Source organism: Neoarthrinium moseri (genome assembly GCF_022829205.1).
Source record: "Neoarthrinium moseri strain CBS 164.80 chromosome Unknown scaffold3_Wmoseri_CBS_16480, whole genome shotgun sequence".
NCBI classification, from domain to species: Eukaryota; Fungi; Ascomycota; class Sordariomycetes; order Amphisphaeriales; family Apiosporaceae; genus Neoarthrinium; species Neoarthrinium moseri.
The window spans coordinates 615,539-634,648 of NW_026055117.1; the positions used below are offsets into that span (position 1 = coordinate 615,539).

The 19,110-nt window shown below is 56.3% G+C and overlaps 3 protein-coding genes across 3 annotated transcripts; 2 read left to right on the plus strand and 1 right to left on the minus strand.

The window, feature by feature from the left end:
- Window positions 1–893: 893 nt before the first annotated feature.
- Window positions 894–8,370, plus strand: JN550_001568 (uncharacterized protein; the record flags this gene model as incomplete). The annotated part of the gene is made up of 3 exons (XM_049312766.1): window positions 894–1,343; window positions 1,411–7,701; window positions 7,861–8,370. The coding sequence occupies 3 exons, from the start codon at window positions 894–896 to the stop codon at window positions 8,368–8,370; spliced, it is 7,251 nt and encodes a 2,416-aa protein (XP_049176419.1).
- A 1,060-nt stretch (window positions 8,371–9,430) lies between these two features.
- On the plus strand, window positions 9,431–11,557 carry JN550_001569 (uncharacterized protein; the record flags this gene model as incomplete). Its single annotated transcript, XM_049312767.1, has 4 exons — window positions 9,431–9,730; window positions 9,853–10,735; window positions 10,832–11,037; window positions 11,093–11,557. 4 exons carry the CDS (start codon window positions 9,431–9,433, stop codon window positions 11,555–11,557), a joined length of 1,854 nt encoding a protein of 617 aa, XP_049176420.1.
- Window positions 11,558–12,382: 825 nt separating this feature from the next.
- Window positions 12,383–17,469, minus strand: JN550_001570 (uncharacterized protein; the record flags this gene model as incomplete). The annotated part of the gene is made up of 2 exons (XM_049312768.1): window positions 12,383–17,128; window positions 17,425–17,469. The coding sequence occupies 2 exons, from the start codon at window positions 17,467–17,469 to the stop codon at window positions 12,383–12,385; spliced, it is 4,791 nt and encodes a 1,596-aa protein (XP_049176421.1).
- Between the last annotated feature and the right edge of the window lie 1,641 nt (window positions 17,470–19,110).

Genomic DNA, 19,110 nt, shown 5'->3' on the forward strand with positions numbered 1-19,110 from the left:
AAGCTTCAGGACAATCTAGGTTCCATTTCAAAAAATGATCGACGTGCACACCGTTCCCAGCACAGATTCGCGACTAGCTCTCAACGACGACGACGTACCGGCGGGCGCGTGCGAGGAAGAAGAAGAAGGCGGAATGGCGCAAGAACGTATTTCCGCCCAACCCGGCGCTCGAGGTCCAGGACTGGAGACGGCTCGTTTCTAGTCTCGACCGCTCGATCATCGGGTTCCAGGGGGCACTAGGCCTATCATAGGCTAGACAGCCTCACCCGCGGTGTGCACTGGCGGGACTAGCTCTAGCTGAGACTGCCCACACACGTGCCAGACAGGGCACTTTGGGGCTTGCGCTCCAGGCCGCCGCTGCAGATGCCCCCCGCCCAAAGCCCCCAGACGAGCCACAGTTGCCAGGGACCACCTTGGGGGGCATTTGGGGGGAGCATCGAGACTCGACAGCCGCCCTCCGTCATCGATGGCCCGTGCACGCGTGTTTACAGCAACCAAAGTAAACAACAACCGCCGGTCGGTCTGGTCTGGTCTGCAGAAGGCGCATTCGCATGATTTTGCTTGCTCAAGTCACCTGTACTTCAAGACGACAGCGCCCTGGAGACAGCACACAACGGCCAAGGCCCTTTTCTTTGCATTCACGACGGAGACGATCATGATCACGATTCCCACGGCGTTGTAATATTGTCTTGGAAACGAAACCCCTGGTGATCTGGTGATTTTTCATGGCATGCATCTCGAAACCCGCGTCGCTCTGCATCTATCCCATCACGCCCCAGGCCGCTACATGACGGCTCCCCCTCGACGACGGACGGCACTCACACACTCTCGCTGAGCCGTCGTATACAGCAGACAGATCTACGTAACCCCCCATGGCCTCGAATGCGCACACCATGTCGCAGAGGCGCAATCCCTTCTCCCGCGCTGGCTCGCCCTCCACCGGCCCCGGCGCCCCGGCCATCGCGAGCCGCCCCAAGTCCGCAAACTTCTCGGCCGCCTCGCCCCTGTCCAGCGTCGCGAAGCCGCCTACACACCAGCGCAACAGCTCCTCCGTGGCATCCATTGCCGCCAGCTTCGCTCCCGCTTCGAGCACTGGCTCCCGCCATCACCGCAGCGACTCCAAGAGCAGCCCCCTGAACTCGTCCACCACATTTGCTCCCTCCTTCATCAAGACCGACGACCTGCGCCGGAGTATAGACGTCGTCAAGGGCATAGAAGGCGAGAATGACTTCTCCGGCAAGAGATACGTCTGGCTCAGAGACCCCCACGCCGCCTTCGTGAAGGGATGGGTCGTCGAGGAGCTCCCCGGCGGCAGCATCCTGGTCCAGTGTGACGATGGAAGCGTACGTAGCACCCGCCCAATGAGTCGCCTGGTGCGCACCCCATACGCAACTACTGACCCGAGGACAGCAACGTGAGGTCGACGCCGAGAGCGTAGACAAGGTCAATCCTGCCAAGTTCGACAAGGCCAACGACATGGCCGAGTTGACCCACCTCAACGAGGCCTCGGTCGTACACAATCTCCATATGCGATACCAGGCCGACCTGATCTACACCTACTCGGGTCTCTTCCTGGTCACCGTCAACCCCTATTGTCCGCTGCCGATATACAGCAATGAGTACGTTAACATGTACAAGGGCCGCAATCGCGAGGACACAAAGCCCCACATCTTTGCCATGGCCGACGAGGCTTTCCGAAATTTGGTCGACGAGGGAGAAAACCAGAGTATTTTGGTCACCGGCGAATCCGGTGCTGGAAAAACCGAAAACACCAAAAAGGTCATTCAGTACCTCGCCGCCGTTGCGCGCTCCGAGTCGCCCGTCAAGGGCCGCGGCCAGCACTCGAATCTTTCCCAGCAGATCCTCCGAGCCAATCCTATCCTAGAAGCTTTCGGCAACGCCCAGACCGTGCGGAATAACAACTCCTCTCGGTTTGGCAAGTTCATCAGGATCGAGTTCACGCGCACGGGCGCTATTGCGGGTGCCTTCATCGACTGGTATCTGCTCGAAAAGTCAAGGGTCGTGCACATCAATTCTCAAGAGCGCAACTACCACATCTTCTATCAGCTCCTGACTGGTGCAGATCGCGGCATGAGGCAAGACTATCTCCTGGGCAATATGGAGGTGGAGGACTTCGCATATACCCGGGATGGCCACCACACGATTACTGGCGTGTCCGACATGGATGAATGGAACTCGCTATTGGAGGCGTTCCATGTCATGGGCTTCTCTGACAAGGAGCAGAATGCCATTCTTCGGACGGTCGCCGCGGTGCTTCACCTCGGCAATATCTCTGTCGTCAAGGAGAGCCGGATGGCGGACCAGGCGCGACTGTCACCCGACGCCAAGGATGTAGCTGCCAAAGTGTGTGAACTGTTGGGCATACAACTGGAGCCTTTCTTGCAAGGCCTGCTGCATCCCAAGGTCAAGGCTGGCCGCGAATGGGTCACCAAGGAGCAGACGCCAGACCAGGTACGGCTCGGAATCGACGCTCTTGCCAAGGGTATCTATGAACGCGGCTTTGGAAACCTGGTTACCATGATCAATCGCCAGCTGGATCGGAACGGCATGGGCATGGACGACTCCAATTTCATCGGCGTTCTGGATATCGCTGGTTTTGAGATCTTCGAGGAGAACAGCTTCGAGCAGCTGTGCATCAACTACACCAACGAGAAGCTGCAGCAGTTCTTCAACCACCACATGTTTGTCCTGGAGCAGGAGGAATATGCCCGAGAGCAGATCGAGTGGCAATTTATCGACTTCGGTCGCGATTTGCAGCCGACTATCGATCTCATCGAGCTGCCAAATCCCATCGGTATCTTCTCGTGCCTTGATGAAGACAGTGTCATGCCGAAAGCTACCGATAAATCATTCACCGAGAAACTAAACTCTCTCTGGGATAAGAAGTCCAACAAGTACCGCCCGTCAAGACCAGGCCCTAAGCACGGCTTTATCTTGACGCATTACGCCGCCGACGTAGAATATTCAACTCAAGGTTGGCTAGAGAAGAACAAGGACCCACTGAACGACAACATCACCCGTCTCCTGGCTTCCTCCACAGACAAGCACGTCGCTGGTCTGTTTGCAGATTGCGCCGATCCTGACGATGATAATGGCGGCGCTCGTAGCAGAGTCAAGAAGGGGCTTTTCCGAACTGTCGCCCAGCGCCACAAGGAACAGCTCTCCAGCTTGATGGCCCAGCTGCACTCCACGCATCCTCACTTTGTCCGATGCATATTGCCCAATCACAAGAAGCGTCCTAAGCAATTCAACGCACTTCTCGTACTGGACCAGCTGCGGTGTAATGGTGTACTTGAAGGTATCCGTATTGCGCGAACGGGCTTCCCAAACAGACTGCCCTTCTCGGAATTCCGCCAGCGATACGAGGTCTTGTGCCGCGATATGCCCAAGGGCTACGTCGAAGGCCAGGCTGCCGCCGCGATTATTCTAGACAAATTGGGCTTGGACAAGTCTCTGTACCGTGTCGGTATCACGAAAGTGTTCTTCCGCGCTGGCGTTCTAGCCGAATTGGAAGAGCAGCGTGACGCCTTGATTGCCGAGATCATGTCTCGGTTTCAGTCTGTCGCTCGTGGTTACATCCAGAGACGCATTGCATTCAAAAGGTTGTATCGTGCAGAAGCAACTCGTGTCATTCAGCGGAACTTCAATGTTTACCTCGACCTATGCGACAATCCTTGGTGGCAACTCCTTATTAAGATGAAGCCGTTGTTGGGTGCCACTCGTACGGCCACTGAAGTGAAACGCCGCGATGAGAAGATACGGCAATTGAATGACCAGATGCGGTTGGAAAACGAGAACCGCCAGCGACTTGAGGAAGAGCGCCGTAACACCCATGCCGACCTCATGCGGATACAGCAGACTCTTGAGAGTGAAAGAGCCTTGGCCTTGGACAAGGAGGAGATCTTCAAGAGGCTGCAGCAGCGAGAAGCCGAGCTTGAGGAGAAACTGGCTGGGGCCATCGAGGACCAGGAAAGGCTTGAAGATCAACTAGACGACCTGCTTGACGCCAAGAAACGTGCTGAAGGGGAGGTTGATAAGCACCGAGCCCAACTAGAGCAAGCTGCAGCCTTGATTGGCCGACTCGAAGAAGAAAAGAAAGAGTTGGACTTGCGGGCCTCTGATCTCGAAGCAGAGCTCCACGAGATTTCTCAAAAACAAGCCGACCGTAGTGCTCAGGAAGCAGCACTCTCAGAAGATGTGCGGATGCTACAGAGTCAGCTGTCACTCAAGGATCGAAAAGTACGAGATCTTGAGGGCAAGCTGTTGAAGGTCGATCAAGATGCCGATATCAAACTAGCCGCGGCGCAAAAGGAACTGCAAACCCTAAGATCCCGTGAGCAGAATCTGAGTCGTGAGAACCGCGAGGTTCAGCAGCAGCTATCGCAATTATCCAAGACTTCTACGGACTACGAGGACCTGGTACGAAAGAAGGAAAGCGAGCTCATCGTTCTTCGTGGAGACAATAAGAAGTTCCAAATGGAGCAGCGGAGCTTTGATGATCAAAAGAAGGCTCTGCTCGCTGAGAAAGAGAAGGTCTCGGGGCGTCTGCGCGACGTTCAGGCGGAGATGGTTGCTATGAAATCCCAGCAGTCGCAACTTCAGCGGGAAGCTGAGGATGCAAAGCAACTGCTGGAGGCAAGACTTTCCGAAGATGCTCAAGCCAGCCAAAACCGCCAATTGCTTGAGTCGCAAATCAAAGACCTGAAAGATCAGCTCTTCAAGGTTCAGTCCGATCTGAGTCGGGAGCGTCAGTCTCGAGACGACGTTGCGCTGATTGCCGAGCACAAGTTCCAAGCCCTGCAGGACGAGCATGAAGAGCTTAAGGAGCTTAAAATCACCATCGAAAAGGAGCTCTATCTGCAGCAAGACACTTTGCGACGAACCAAGGAGGCTCGGGCAACGGCAGAGAAGGAACGAGACGAGGCACGCGAGGAGATCCGTAGGCTTCGAGTGGCAAAGACACAAGCTGAAGAAGCTCGTCTACAAGCCGAACAAGCCGGCGAACGCAATGCCACACGGGTAGCCCGTGAACGTGAGGCTAGTCTCGAGAGAGACTTGGATGCTACGCAGGAGCGGCTGAGGTGGTTCGAATCTGAATGTGAAAAGCTGAACCGCCAGGTCGAGGATCTCAACAAGTTCATGATCGAATCAGGCGAGTTTGGTCTCAAGAACGACCAAGCCAAAGAGCGTCTCGAACGCGAGCTTGTGACAGTCAAGGGTCGGTTGACCGCTTCCGAGAACGACAACCGCGCTCTGCTCAACAAACTCCAACAAAAGGGCCTCGAGATCGCCCGATCTAGCTCGAGGGTGAGCGAGGCCTCCAGAGGCCAAGTCGTCAGCCTCCAACGTGAGAAGGCACGACTTGAGGAGACGAACACGAAGCTCAACAAACAACTCGGAGAGTCCCAGTTGAATGTTGCCAGCTTGGAGAAGAGGTTGGAGAAGATGCAACTTAGCATCGAGGACCTCAACCATGAAGTTGCTCGTGAAGTCCAATCAAACAGGAATGCTGAGAAGCTTTCTTCTCAATCCACAGCCCAGCTTGCGGAAGCCAACCGAACTCTCGAGTCGGAGCGTCAAGCGCGAACACAAGCCCAGGCGACCGCCCGCACATTACAGGCTACTCTCGACTCGCGCGGGAAGGAGCTGGACGACCTCCGAGCACAGTTGCTTCGGGTACTGAAGGCTGTGGACCCTGAGGTGCCCGTGACAATCCAACCTAACGAGAGCCATGAGAAGATGATGAGCAAGAACTTTGAGATGATCAGAAAGATCGAGGAACTACAGCAGAACCTTCGCGTGCAGACTGCAGGGCGCACTAATGCTGAGGCCCAGCTGGCCGAACTCCGCGCCTCCAGGGTCGATTCACCTATGCGACCACGACTAGAAGAGATGAACCCTAACGAGGCCCCTTTCACCGGCTCACCTACACAGAGGCGAAGCAAGCTCAACGGGCGGTACAACTCGAACTCAACTACCCCGACGCGTCGTTTTGGGAATGAGAATGAGACTGTCCAGGACTCCGGTAAATCCGACAAGACTGCAGACATGCTCAGTTTCAACAACCGCCAGGATCTGAAAACTGAGGTTGAGGAACTCCAGAACCAGCTACAGCTGGCACAGATGCAGAATCGCCATCTCCAGAGCCAAGTTGAGAGGTCCACGCCCACGCGAGAGATCACACCCTTTGACGAGAGCCCCTCGATGCGCAGGATGCAAAAGTTGGAAAAGGCCAACAACCGCCTGCATGATATGCTGGATGATTCGTCCAAGAAGGTCTCGTACTTGGAAAAGTCCATGCGAGCTGGCGAGCTTTCACTGCGCGACATCCAGACAAAGTCGCATGAAGAGATTCTCGAGCTCCTCAACAGCCAAGAAGAGTCGCGAAGGTCGCTGCTGCATAGTCATAATGATGCTGTCGCTGAATTGACCGATGTCAAGGAATACTTCGAGAAGATGCGACGCGACCGTGCAAGCCTGGAGGTTGAGTTGCGTGATGCAAAGTCCGACCTACAGGAGATGACCGTTGCGAGAGAGCAGGAAGCTGGAAGTCGAAACCAGCTACTGCAAGAGTTCGCCGATCTCCAGATCCGACTGGATGCCGAAACTTCCAAGCTTGTCGACGTCTCTTCAAGCCTTGACCTCTACAAAACTCGAGCCGATGAGTACTTCAGCAAACTGGAGCAAGCTGAAATCTCTGTGCTCAAGGCAACCCGAGCTGAACAGTTCGCCAAGTCTCAGGCTGCGGAAGCCGAGGAACAGTTGGCCGAGATCATGGCTCATCGTAAGAGTGCCGATGGCGATCTAGAGGATCTCCAACGACAAAATCAGCGATTGGAAGAGAAGCTCGAGGATCTTTCCACTGACTTGGAAGCGGCGACGCAAGCCAAGAAGCGCCTGCACAATGAGCTCGAGGACTACAGAAACCAGAGAGCTATTGACATCGAAGACAAGGAGTCGAGCATGGAGCAAACGCGCAAGAAGTACCAGGCCGAGTTTGCCACTCTTACCAAGGAGCTTGACCTTGCTCGGGAAGAGAAGCTGTACAAGCAATCTGAGATCACCCGTTTGCGGGAAGAGCTCGACGACTTGCGCTCCAAGTGGGATGACGAGGTGCTCAACAGCTCTACGTGGTCAAAGGAGAAGGCTCGCCTTGAAAGTACCCTATCTGACGTCGTCGCCTCTCGCGACGACGCCGTCAATGCCCACAACGAGGCACAGACCAAGGTCGTATCACTGTTGTCGCAGGTCCGATCACTCCGCACCTCTGTCGACGACATCACCGCTGAGCGGGACGCCTTGATTCGCGAGAAGCGCAGTATCGAAGCAAGGCTTCAAGAAGCCAAGGCTGGTCTTGATGACTTGGCCAAGAGCGAGAGCCCAGCCTTGCGAAACGCCGCAAGCACCGACAAGCAGATTCTGGAGCTCAAGTCTGGTCTTGCCCAACAAGAAGATATTGCTGCGGCTGCAGTTGAGAAGATGAGACGGTCTGAGTCACTGGCAAACGAACTCCAGAAGGAGATGGTTGTCGAGCGCGAGATAGGTGCCGAGCTTTCTAAGCAAAAAGCTGCTCTTGAGAAGAGCCTGAACGAACTCCAAGTGCGTCTGGTCGATCTCGAGACGAAGGGCTATTCTAGCGCCAGCCAGGACGTCAAGTTCCTGCACAAACGAGTCCAGGAGGTCAGTATCCCTTATTCTACAATATCTGAGCCTGAGGATCAACCGACGGAAATCCGGCGCCGATCACTCTCACCATCCAAGTCACCTAGCCGCCCCTTTTCATCCCTCATTCGCAGACTCACGAAAAGAAATATCAATACTGACACCGCAAACCTACAGCTCGAATCACAACTGGAAGCACAAGAGACGGAGCGATCCAAGTCGCAGCGTAGTGTCCGCAATGTTGACCGCACCGTCAAAGACCTGCAGAGCCAGATCGATCGCAAAGACAAGCAGGCTGCTCAGCTTACCGAAGACGCCAACCGCCAGCGTGACAAGGTCGAGAAGCTCCTGAAGACGATCGAAGAGCTGCAGTCCTCGGAGGGCACCAACCAGCTCTCAGCAAGGCGAGCCGAGCGCGAGCTTGCCCAGGAGAAGGAGAAGACCGCCAGACTCGAACGCGAGCTCGAGGGCTGGAAGCACTTGCGGATGGAGAAGGGGAGCGTGACCGGTACTCTGCGGTTCGGCACCCCAGGCCTCGACGGAGGAAGCGTGCGAAGGTCTAGTGGGTGGCGAGCTATCGCGGATGGGGCGGACGAGACCAGCAGCCTCAGCGGCACCGGGATCGAGGTGCCGAAGCGCAAGAGCAGTCTTGGACGGGCGCCCAGCCTGACCAAGGGGTTCTTGTGAGCATGTTTTTCTCCCTTTCCCCCGCATGTCGCTTCACAAGGCGCGGCGCCCGACCGGAAGATGGGATGGCGTTTGGCAAAAAGATACCTTCGCATCGTTTGATACTGGTGTTTGCATTGCTTTTGTCACGGACTTGATAATTATTCGGTTAGCGGTGCGGCATGGTACGGAATCCTGGAACGGATGTGGACGATACGTGTAACATATTAGTAGTATTGAGGATTGAGGGAACCATAAGGAGCGTTATGGATAATGAATGCAATTTTTCGCGGTTGTTAACAGCACTGCCTCATTCCTGTCTTCTGTGCGATTGGTTCGTCTGATTCGATGCATGGCACATTACACAGCTATAGGCGAGATGTAGTGACACTATTAGAGAACTGACCTGGCAGCGAGGCCACACCTAGCCTTTCATCGAAAAGAGGGCATACTTCATATTCAGAAGTATGTAAAAAGCTCAACTCAGCTCATACACATACTGTGATCGCATTTGATGCCGTGCTCATAACATAGGGCAGACGAGTGGCCTCCAACCTGGTACGTTTGCGTTGCACAGATACGTTCGATAGGGCTTGCAAGCTCACCTTTCCCCAGGCAAACAGACTGTAGGGCGCTTTGCCAGCCTCGAGCCGTTCACCGCTCTACGAGGTTATAGATGACGCCGTCGAGAGTTCGGTATTCTCGTCAAGGCTAACGAGGCGATTGTGTAGTACGATCAAGGGCTAAGCACCATGCCCCTGCGGCTACCTCAAGAGCGGATCTATCCGTCGGTCACCCTGTAGTGAGGCTGTCTTTTTCAATAGGGGAAGGGCAGATGGTGATCAATCAGGGGCGTAATATTTCCTAGAGCCATCGGATCTGGAGAGAGAAGAATCCTTCTAAATATCCTGGATGGTAGCTGAGTCTTGCGTACACATAACCTCCGTTCGTGTCTGCGTCTGCCCACCAAGCCCCTTTCCAGCACGCATTTCGACTTCGTCCTTCCAACTCGACGTGACTATCCATACACCTCTTTGCCTGGATCTACTCAATACGCACCTCGCCTGACACCCGTCCGCCCATGTGCGTACGCAGAGACACCAGATCCGCGACTTTCCCGGTGCCCAAGGACGAGCAGAGCCTCTGCGACGGCGTCTGGGGCCGGTATTACACGTCCTACTCCGTCCCGCGACACCAGCACGGGCTCCACGGCTCAGACCCCGCGCCGTCCCGTTCTCGTGTCCGGGAACTTGGTTCCGCGTTCCATTGCTGTGGTAGGAAGAACCAGGGTAGTGCTGGTGCTGGTAGTGGCGCGATGAAGTCGAGGAAGAACCGCGGGTGGGGAGGCAGCATACGTGGTTATGTGCGACCGAAAGGCGTTGTTAGTGTTCTCCTGTTGTTTGCCTTCAAGTAATTCATGCTTCTGCGTTGATATGGTGCGACTAGGCAGCCATCACCGTTGCTAGTGAGATGCCTTATAGGAGCTGACATGAAAACATGAAGTGGGATCACGAATACTGGTCCTATGCCTACAGCCCCAATGTCGACATTGGGAAGCTACCCAAGCAGGCCTACGGAGTTCCAACAGCAATGAAGCGTCGATCTGGGCACAGTACGAAGAGACGTAATGGATCTAGGGTTTCTGCTCCGAGGTTGGCGGTGCCATCTTCAGACTATATGATGACATCGGCGTTGCACCGCAATCAACTTGGGGATGAGCAAAGGAGAACAAGGTTTGACGAGAAGGCTAGAGGGGTGAAACGAAAGGGGGAAACGAAACATGTCCGCTTCTCCGGTTCCTCAAGTGAGTCTGAACGACGACGGCGCGAGCGGCGGAGCAAGCTGGCCGCGGAATACCAGACACGCCACCGAGACCCATCAACGAAGACCGCCAGCTACCACGAGCAAAAGTCAAGAGGTCCAACCTCAAGCTATCAGAAGAAGAAAAAGAAGATGGAGAAGAGAACGAGCGCCCCGAACCCGCTCGCAGACGTAGACCGGTATCTGCGGGCCAAGGAACGCGAACGCCACGGCGGCGGCAGCACCACGAAGCACCACCCGCGGCCCGTGAAGCCGCGTCGGTCCTTTTTTTCCTTCTTCCTCAAGCCCGACGGCTTCCCCCGGGCCCTGGGCGCCTCAGCTCCGGAGTTGCTGACCCAGGGCAAGCGGCGGGGGCCGCCCCGCTACGTGGCACTGTCGTCGAGCTCGTCGAGTTCGTCGTCCTCGTCGTCCTCCTACTCCTCTTACTCCTCTTCTTCATCCTCGTCGCCATTCTCGAAAGCGCTGCCGCGTGCGAGGAAGGTGGCGAGCGGTCCTCGGTCGAGGGATGGGAGGTGGACGGCTCCGGATACGTCGGCGTTGTACATGACGAGTGCCAGGGGTCCGAGTAAACGTACTGAGCCCACCCCCTATTTCTCCTATTTCTCACAATCGTTGCTAGAATGAGAACTTGAAAAAAAAAATCAAGGAAATTCTCTTATAGGGGAAGACGCTGACTCGAATGGCAAAGACAGATCTCAGCAGCGGCGACGAGAGCGACGATTCAACGAACTCAACGACTACAACGACTTCGACAAGGTCCACGGAGTGAGGGAGCACCAACGGCCCGGTAGCGAACTCCGGAGCCCAGCAGCTCTGCACTACGACCACGAAGCCGCCGGGCGGCAGACACCGTATCAGCGCTCAGGGGTGCGTAGCTTCCCAGATCTTCGACTTCATCCTCCCTACTGTGCTGCTACTCCAGGTAGAAAAGATCAATACTGACACGCAAGCCCGTACCACTCAGCCCTGGCAGCCCAACTCCCCCATAAGCAGGTCCCTATGGCAGCGGCAACAGGAGCACCGCCGAGACAGAGCCTGCGACAGCAGCAGAGGCGGGCGTCGCGTCAGGAGCCCAGCTAGAAGGAGATCCCCATCTAAACGATGGCGGCGCGGCAGCGATGACGAGCGCAATACGAGCAGCAGCGAAGCCCGGCGCAAGAGATACGGCATGGCGGAGCACCACGAGGGGCGGTACGCGTACCCACCGCGGCGGCCGGGCCGGGGCAACGGGACGACATCTAAAGCCCGAGGAGAGCGGCAGCGGCAGCAGAAGCGAAGGAAGAGACGAAATCCGGGCGACGGTAAGGACAGGCGCAGAAGGAGGTACGAGAGGCAGCAGCGTGGCGGCGGGTTGGATGACGGTGATAGACGGGTGCATTTCCGGTGACGCAGGAGCATGGTCTACTATAGTCACACAAAAAGGAGTGAAAGGGTGAGGGCGACGACATAATCAGATAGGCTTGTTAGACTAGGCCAGCCCCTGAACACGATTTTTAGGATCTGCACGCAAGACAGGTCTAATGCAGTCAAAAGTGGTATTATTGCGACAGCAGTACTGTCATTAGCTAAGCCGCCCATTGTTCTTCAGCCAGCTGATTGACTGGCAAGCTTGACCATTCTGTATTGGCGCCCTTTCCAATCCTGTAACCAAGAGACCCTCTGGTGTACGCCGGGAAGCCTGCTTATGCCATGATGTTTTGCTTTCCGTGGTATCCTACTAAGAACAGCTGCCGAACGTATATGGGGAATAGAGAATAATTAAAGTAGAATAAAGAAGACATGGCCGTGGGTAGTGCCAGTCGGTCGTTAAGCTGTCCGCCTTGTGTGTGTATTCGCCACGACGCCGTTTCGTTTTATTCCAAAAGGTCGCCTCAACAAAAGAACCTGTTCCATCGTCGTCTCGATGCCGTGTTGCTCGGATTAAACCTCGTGAATCGGGTATCTTCCTGTGTGTAAAATGATTCACCCCTTCGCCTCCCAGTCCCCAATATGTATAGTCCTGTTTTTCCTCCCCTCATTACCTTATCCTGATCCAGCTCGGCGTTCAATGAACGCTCCACAGCATACCGTCTTGAACGTGGGCCGGTAATCCAGCAGGGCCACCAAGAATCCGTGGCCCAGAAAGCCTCTTGCGTACGAGGACCGTGCCTTTCGCCCTCTGCGCTACGATGCCGGAATCGCTGTCCCCGCCATACTGTCGTGAGGACAGACACTAGTCGTCCAGCCTGAACATTCGGCGGAGCGTGCCGAACTTCTTCTTCTTCTTGGTCACGTCTGCGCCGGCAGCACCGACACTCGGATCGAATTGACCAACACTGCCAACATCGACGCCGTTGACCTGGGTTTCCACTCCGGGCAAACCCAGGCTGACGCTCCGTCTGCCCGCAAACGGCGGTCTGACCACCTCGGCACCATTCACCCGTCCTCCAGCGGTGCTGGGCCGATCTGGGTTCTCGGCCGCTTCAGGCAATGGCCAGCTATCGCCTCTGTTGATACCGCCTCGTTTCTGCAACTTGGGACTGGTAGGTCGCTGGTCCCGGCGAATGCCCTTCAGCTCGTCGGTGCTACGCTCATACTTGGTATCGCGCCGAGCGGCGCTGTCCATGATCTCGGAGCGCGTAATCTTGCCAGCACCGTCGACTTTCTTGTTACGACGCAGAATGTTGCCCATGAACGATCCCCGGCGTTCCTTTGGAGGTGTCGTAATAACAGGCGCCGTAGCGGATGTCTGTAGGCTTCCGCGTCCCGAGCCCGACCGTTTCAGAGTGGAGGTTCCGATCCCGGAACTGAGGCGCTCCGTTATGGGTGGACGGAATGCGGTTGCGCGACTCGCTGGGCTTTGGAGAGGGCTCGGCATATGCATCGAAGGATCGTCGTCAGAGTCAGGCAAATCCGGCGATTCCTCGTCCTCTTCCGGCACGGGGGTTGTAGCCTTCTTGTAGACAGCAGGCGCAGTGGCGGACCCTCTTAGAGTGCCCTTGGAGAGAGGGCGAGAGGCCGTACTGGGCCGAGCATCTTCCTCGTCGCTGGAATTATCAAAGCGGCTGCGAAAGGTCGGGACAGGCTCATCCTCATCGCTCGAGTCGCCGAAGCGGCTTACACGAGGAGCTGCCTTTTGGCCGCTGGAGCGTCCGAAAGACGGGAAATGCACCGAGGAGGGCTTGGATTCCTTGCTGGACTCGCTACCTGAGCGCAGGGTTCGGCGCATCGACATACTCGCAGGAGGGCCGCTGCTTGCTGCAGTGGTAGAGGCGCGGCGGAAGGGCGAGCCAGAAGGCGACAAAGATCGCAGGCTGAAGCGACTTGACCCCTTCGTGGCTTCCGGGGAAGCAGTCTGCGCTGGTGCCGTGTCCTGTCTCATCGTCCGCCGGAAACCGAACCCATTCGTAGGAGCCGTACGAGCTCGCTTGAAGCTGCTGTCACTTGCATCAGAGTCACGTCGCTGGGGCGCGGGCCGACTGGTCCGTGAGAAAGCCGACGCAGCTGAGGCGGCAACATCGTTCGATACGGTGTTACTGCTGTATGAAGCTTGTGACTTTGAACCAGACTTTGGCCGGCCTGAAGACATCGGTGGAGATATCACGCGCTCCGGAGGCGCTGATACACGGCGCGAGGCATGCTCTTCATTGCCAGCATTGGATCTCATGGATCTCCGCATATGGACTTCACCAGGAGTAGTTTTAGTGAGAGTGCCAGTCCTCGCCGGTTGCTCCCCCCTCAATGAAGTCCGCATCCGTCCGGTTGGTGATTTAGGGCTGATCGGCCCGTGAGTAGCCTGGGATCCAGGCTGAATCATATAAATTCGTTCCGGATCAATAGGTTGTACCGCCTTAGACGTGGGCGCTGGCGCTGCTGCTTGAGCCTTTGCGGCCTGGGCGACCGAAGTTGACTGCCGCTGCTCGGCCGTCTTTTTGCTTCTGCTGCTCATACGTCGAACCGGAGTTTGCATCTCCTCTTCGTCGCCGTCAGCGCCAGCATCCTCCAGTGCCTCCTTCTCGAGCTGTCGTCTCTTCTCAGCAGTCAGACTACGCCAGAAAGACTTGGCCTGTTCCCAATCGCCTCCTGTTTTGGAAAATGCAACCAGCGGAACCGAATCAGCAGGTTCTTGCTGTACTGAAGGCTTCATCTCCTCAGTCCTAGCTTTCTCCCCGGCAGCGGTGTCAGCGAGCTGCCGTGGTGGTGATACTTTGGTAACCGGGCTCTCAACAACCGCATTCAGCGACTGGAAACCATCACCATCGAGATCGGATAGATCTTCGTAGGCATCGCTATAGATGGAGTCATTTGATTCATTGTCAGACTTCTCCTCTGGCAAAGGAAGTTGAGGGGTGGTAGCTAGTGTGGTCTGCGGCAGGGTGCGAGCCTGCGAAGGTGCAACAACAGCTTCCGGCTCCTTCATCGCATCTGCAGTTGACGATGGAAATGATGTGGCAGCCGCGGTTTGTTGCGAAGCGTTCGGGCTGTTGTCCGACGAATCGTCCTCAGGAAACATGCCAGGAACGTCAAAATACGGCCGTTGCTTTTCCTTTGCGAGAGATTCCTCCGGAATAGCAGGGCTTGGCTGAGTGATTGCTATCGCAGGCACCGCTTCGGTCTGCAGTTGAGCTGGTATTTGTGGGACAGCTTGCTGCTCGGGCTCAACAGGAATCTTCTCCAATATGGTTGAGCCGTTCTGGGAGTTGCTCTGGGACCCCTGCACTGTGGCGGCCGTCGTTTGCGAGTCCGGTATAGCTTCAGCGTCGCTGGCGAGGTCTGCGTCATCAAACAGCCCTTCCTCGTCATCCGTGCTCCTCATGCTATCGGAGAAATCCCCATGCCCTTCGACAGAGGTGACAACGGGCGGCAGTGGTTCTCTAAACCGTGAAATATTTGCTTCGTTTCGTAGAACCTGCTCTTGTGCAAGTACGGAGCCGATGGCGAAGTCGTTGGACGATCCGGGCTCCGCTTTTGTGGACTCGCTGGGGCTATACGGACGCACGACCGGGGAAGCGGGTGAGGGCGGAGAAGCCGAAGACTCGTGGGGTCGGATCAAAGGCCTCTCCGGCTCCTCGACTTCACGAATCTTCTTCTCGCGCACACTGCCGAAGCTTGGCAATGCCGGCCGCGGCTTCATCACCTCATCATCCTCCAGCGCCGTTTCCTTCTTCTTTCCGCGACCAATGTGACTATACCACGGGCGGCGTGTTTGTTGAGGGCTCGGTACCACTGGCGAGTCTACTTCATCGACTGCTGGTGTAGACTCACCGACAACAATCGGACTCCGATCGTCGAAGCTGACTCGGACCGCTTTCTTACGTGGTAGAGGTGCTTCGAGATCAGGCGTAGCTGCACTGGCTCTCGCTGCGTCGGCTGTTCCATTCTCTGCCGGGGATGTTTCTCTAGGAGAGGGACTGTGCTGCTTCAGGGCTGACTTTATGGGAGACGCAGATCTGGGTGGCGGTGCATGCCTGACAACGAGACCTTCGGCCGGTAGCGCGGCGAAGCGGGCCTGACGAACAGGACTCTGCGACATTGACCTTCTCGGTAGACTGCCTTCCCGTGCTAGGCCAGCTACCGTCTTATTCTCAGCGAAGGCCTGACCCTCTGTCGGTAGATCTTCAACAGCTGCCCCAGGATGGGCAGGCTGCGGCTTAGGTTTCAAGGAGATCTCTTCCCCTTCGTACAAAGTCTGCCGCGTAGGTATGTTGTCCAGGGCGTCTAAAACCGCCTTCGGGGGTAGGGGCACATCATCAACGTCCTCTACATCATCCTCGGCCTCCTCCCTTACAACGGATGGTTTCCTAGCCAATTGCCTGCCAGGCCGAGGGCTTGTGATGCGTTCCGACTCTTGCGGTGCCGGTGATGGCGTAGACAACCTCGAATCCTGCGGCTCCGGAGACCGGAGCCGTTGTTGTTCTGCTTCTCTCTTCTCTTGCTGAGGCTGCGGCGCCGTGATTAAGGTTCCTATCGCAGGGTCCTCCAGTGCTTGCCTTTCTGCCGTTGTCGGGTGCTGCGACTCGAGAACAGGTTGCTCGCGTTTAGCCAAGTCGCGCTGTTGCCCGTCGGCTTCTACCATAGTTCCCCTGACTCTGGCAATGGTGCCCTTTGCCAGCTGACTACCAGATCTCTGCACACCAACCTGACTCTTCTTCTTCTTAGGATTCTTTTCACTTGCTGCTCTAACCTGATACTCCACAGCCTCCAGATCGGCTTTAGGGACCATCCTCCTCGAGTTTGGATCATAGACCAAGCTTTGCGATGCTTTGTCGGAAGTAGAGGAGGTAGTTGAGAGTCGTTTTGATTTTGAAGATGCCTGCCTGGGGGGACTGCTCCATCGAGCATAGCTGTCGGCAACGGGCGACGCAGGTGGAGACTGCGCGCGCAAGCGACCTGGATATGAGAAGTTTACAGATGAACTCCTGCTGTCTGATCGTTGATGGTTAGATGTGATGCTCTCGGGCCGCTGCGGTTGTGCTGTGTAGTTCATCGGCGCATCAGAAGTGCGGACGTTGGTCGGGTCTCCGCTGGGTTTTGTGTACCACGAAGGCAGCCCCGTGTCCATCTTTTGCGATGCGGTCTTGAAGTTCTGCATGCCCACGCCGGCGGAGCTCGAGCTCTTGGTGGCCCGGTGGCCGGCAGGGATGGCGGGCACGGGCGGGTGGTCACCCGACATTGCTCGGCGCTCGCCATGGGGAGAGGGACTCCGAAAGGAGCGTTCTGACATGCTTCCCGAGCTGGCTTTCCTCTCGAGCCTGGGCGTCCGGGCGCCGCTCCCCGCGGACGACACCGAGGGGCTCCGGCGCATGGTCCGCTTCGTCTGGACGTCGGCGACATTGGTGGGCGTCGTCGGACGGGCGCGGAGGGCGGCGGCGGCAGCGGCGGACGAGAGGGCCCTGTTCGGGTTCTGGCTGCTGGACGCCATGAAAGCAGCGGCGGCGGCTGTCGAGGCGTTGGGGTTTGCAGTGATCCGAGTGAGCTGCTGCGAAGGGGGTGAAAAGGATAAGAGTCAGCTCGAGATGGCGGCCCAAGTTCGCGACGTGTGTGTGATGTGTGCGTGTGCCAGAGAGAGGAATGACAGACGGGAATTAATGCGGGTCACGACATCATCGTCAAAGTATGAAGAGGCTCGGCTTGGTATAGCTTCACGGCTAGTCGTCTAGCTTCGCCTGGCAGCGAGCCGGCCGGTGAAGGTACCGGCTCGCGAGCGCACTAACGAATAGGATGCGTGGGAAGACACAGGAACCTGAAAGGAAATGGAGAAGCTGATCAACATACCGGATGCGGCTGCTGCCGACTGTGTCGTCGCGACCCTCCAAACATGGTTGCTCAGTGCTGAGGTTTGCCTCCTGTCTTCACGTCCAAACTGCTCCTCTGGGCTCGTTCTCGTAGGTCTACCAGGCGCAAGGCCTCGATGCTCCTATACGGCCGTTCATACGGAGCAGAGTGTCGGGGAGGTGTCTGTAGAAGTACGGCGCAAGGTATTTGATACCAGGGCTGGTCTAGTCTAGGCGATGACTACCGGCGGATGAGGATACACTCTGGCGCAAGACCAGGCCGAAGGAGGATGGTTGACAAAGAGAGAGCTACCGTTGTTCGTCGCAACGGGTGGTGTGTGGTTGGCCCATCTGCATGGTCCCAGTCGCAAAGCAAAAGAAGTGCGTTGTGAGCATGAATGATGACGGTTGTGGGGCCACCGCCCCCAAGCCACGTTCCCGACTCCCTCAGATCCCATTTCTCATTCCACTCCGCGACGGCAACACGCATCTGGCATTGGATGACAGCCACCCCCAGGCAAGAGGCAAGCCAAGGGCAAAGCAGGCACCTGCAACTGCACCTTGTCGAGCTTGTCCTTTACCCAATGCCACGGCGGCCTCGGAGCCCTTGCTCTGCTGGCACAATGGCGCGCTACCGTGTGTACTTTGGGGCGGCCCCCCATCCCCACCCATGCACCCTGGCAATCGAAAAGCTCCCCCGGCCTGTCGATCTTCGCCAGATCACCGCCAACACCGTCCGCTCTTGTCTGCACTCTGAACTGAAACTAATCGTGATTTCACGGCACTTGCAAAGTACTTCTGCAGCGCTTCGCCTAAGTGTACCAGGCGCCTCCAGACAGCTCACCTCACGGCGTACTGCCAGCCTCGCACTACTAGGTTACGGGTGCGCAGGAACAAGCAAGGTTCTGTCAAAGCTGTCAAGTGCTTCTAGTGGCTTCAGACCAAATGCGTGGTTGCGTGTTGGCCTGGCCTTACTCAGACGCATATGCGGTCAGTACCTTACATATATCCACCGTCGCGACCCCTGAAATAGCAACACCTGAAGCGCCTCGAGTGCCTTCTACACAGTCTTAATTAGGTACCATAAATTCGCAGCGGAGGACATCGACTTTGGGGTCATAAGCCATGAGACATGCTATTGCTATATCGTCAACATAAATCTTCCGAAGAGCGTGTGGGTTGAGTTACATGTTACATAGCCCCCCGTTCCGCACCTGAGCCCGCTCTAGACTAAAACGCTCTAGGCCGGTGCTCATCATGAACAACACCAGCACGGTCGATGATGCACAATTTCGCTCCCGGAAGCCAAGGCTGCGCTGACGTCATAACCTGGGGGTCGATCCTAACAACAGAGTTTGCAGGACGTATCGCAATAGAACTATGGGATTCTGCGTATAGTGGGCTCACCGCAAGTAGTTGGGACACTATACGCTGTTTGCAAAGGTCTTGGTGAGAATCTCTTGTCTTCAAAGGCCACACATGGGTTCTAGAATCAACCGTCTCTCTACTTGACCAATCTCCAAGGGCTCGCTGACACTCAGGTCCTTTGCTTTGTTTCGGTTCTAGACCTCGTTAGTATAGTCTGCTCATTGCATTGTCTACTCTTCAATCTGCAGTAAGTGCTGAATCGAGTCTCTAGCCGTGATCGAAGCTATACACCAGTTGAGAGGAAATCAACCGTCAATAG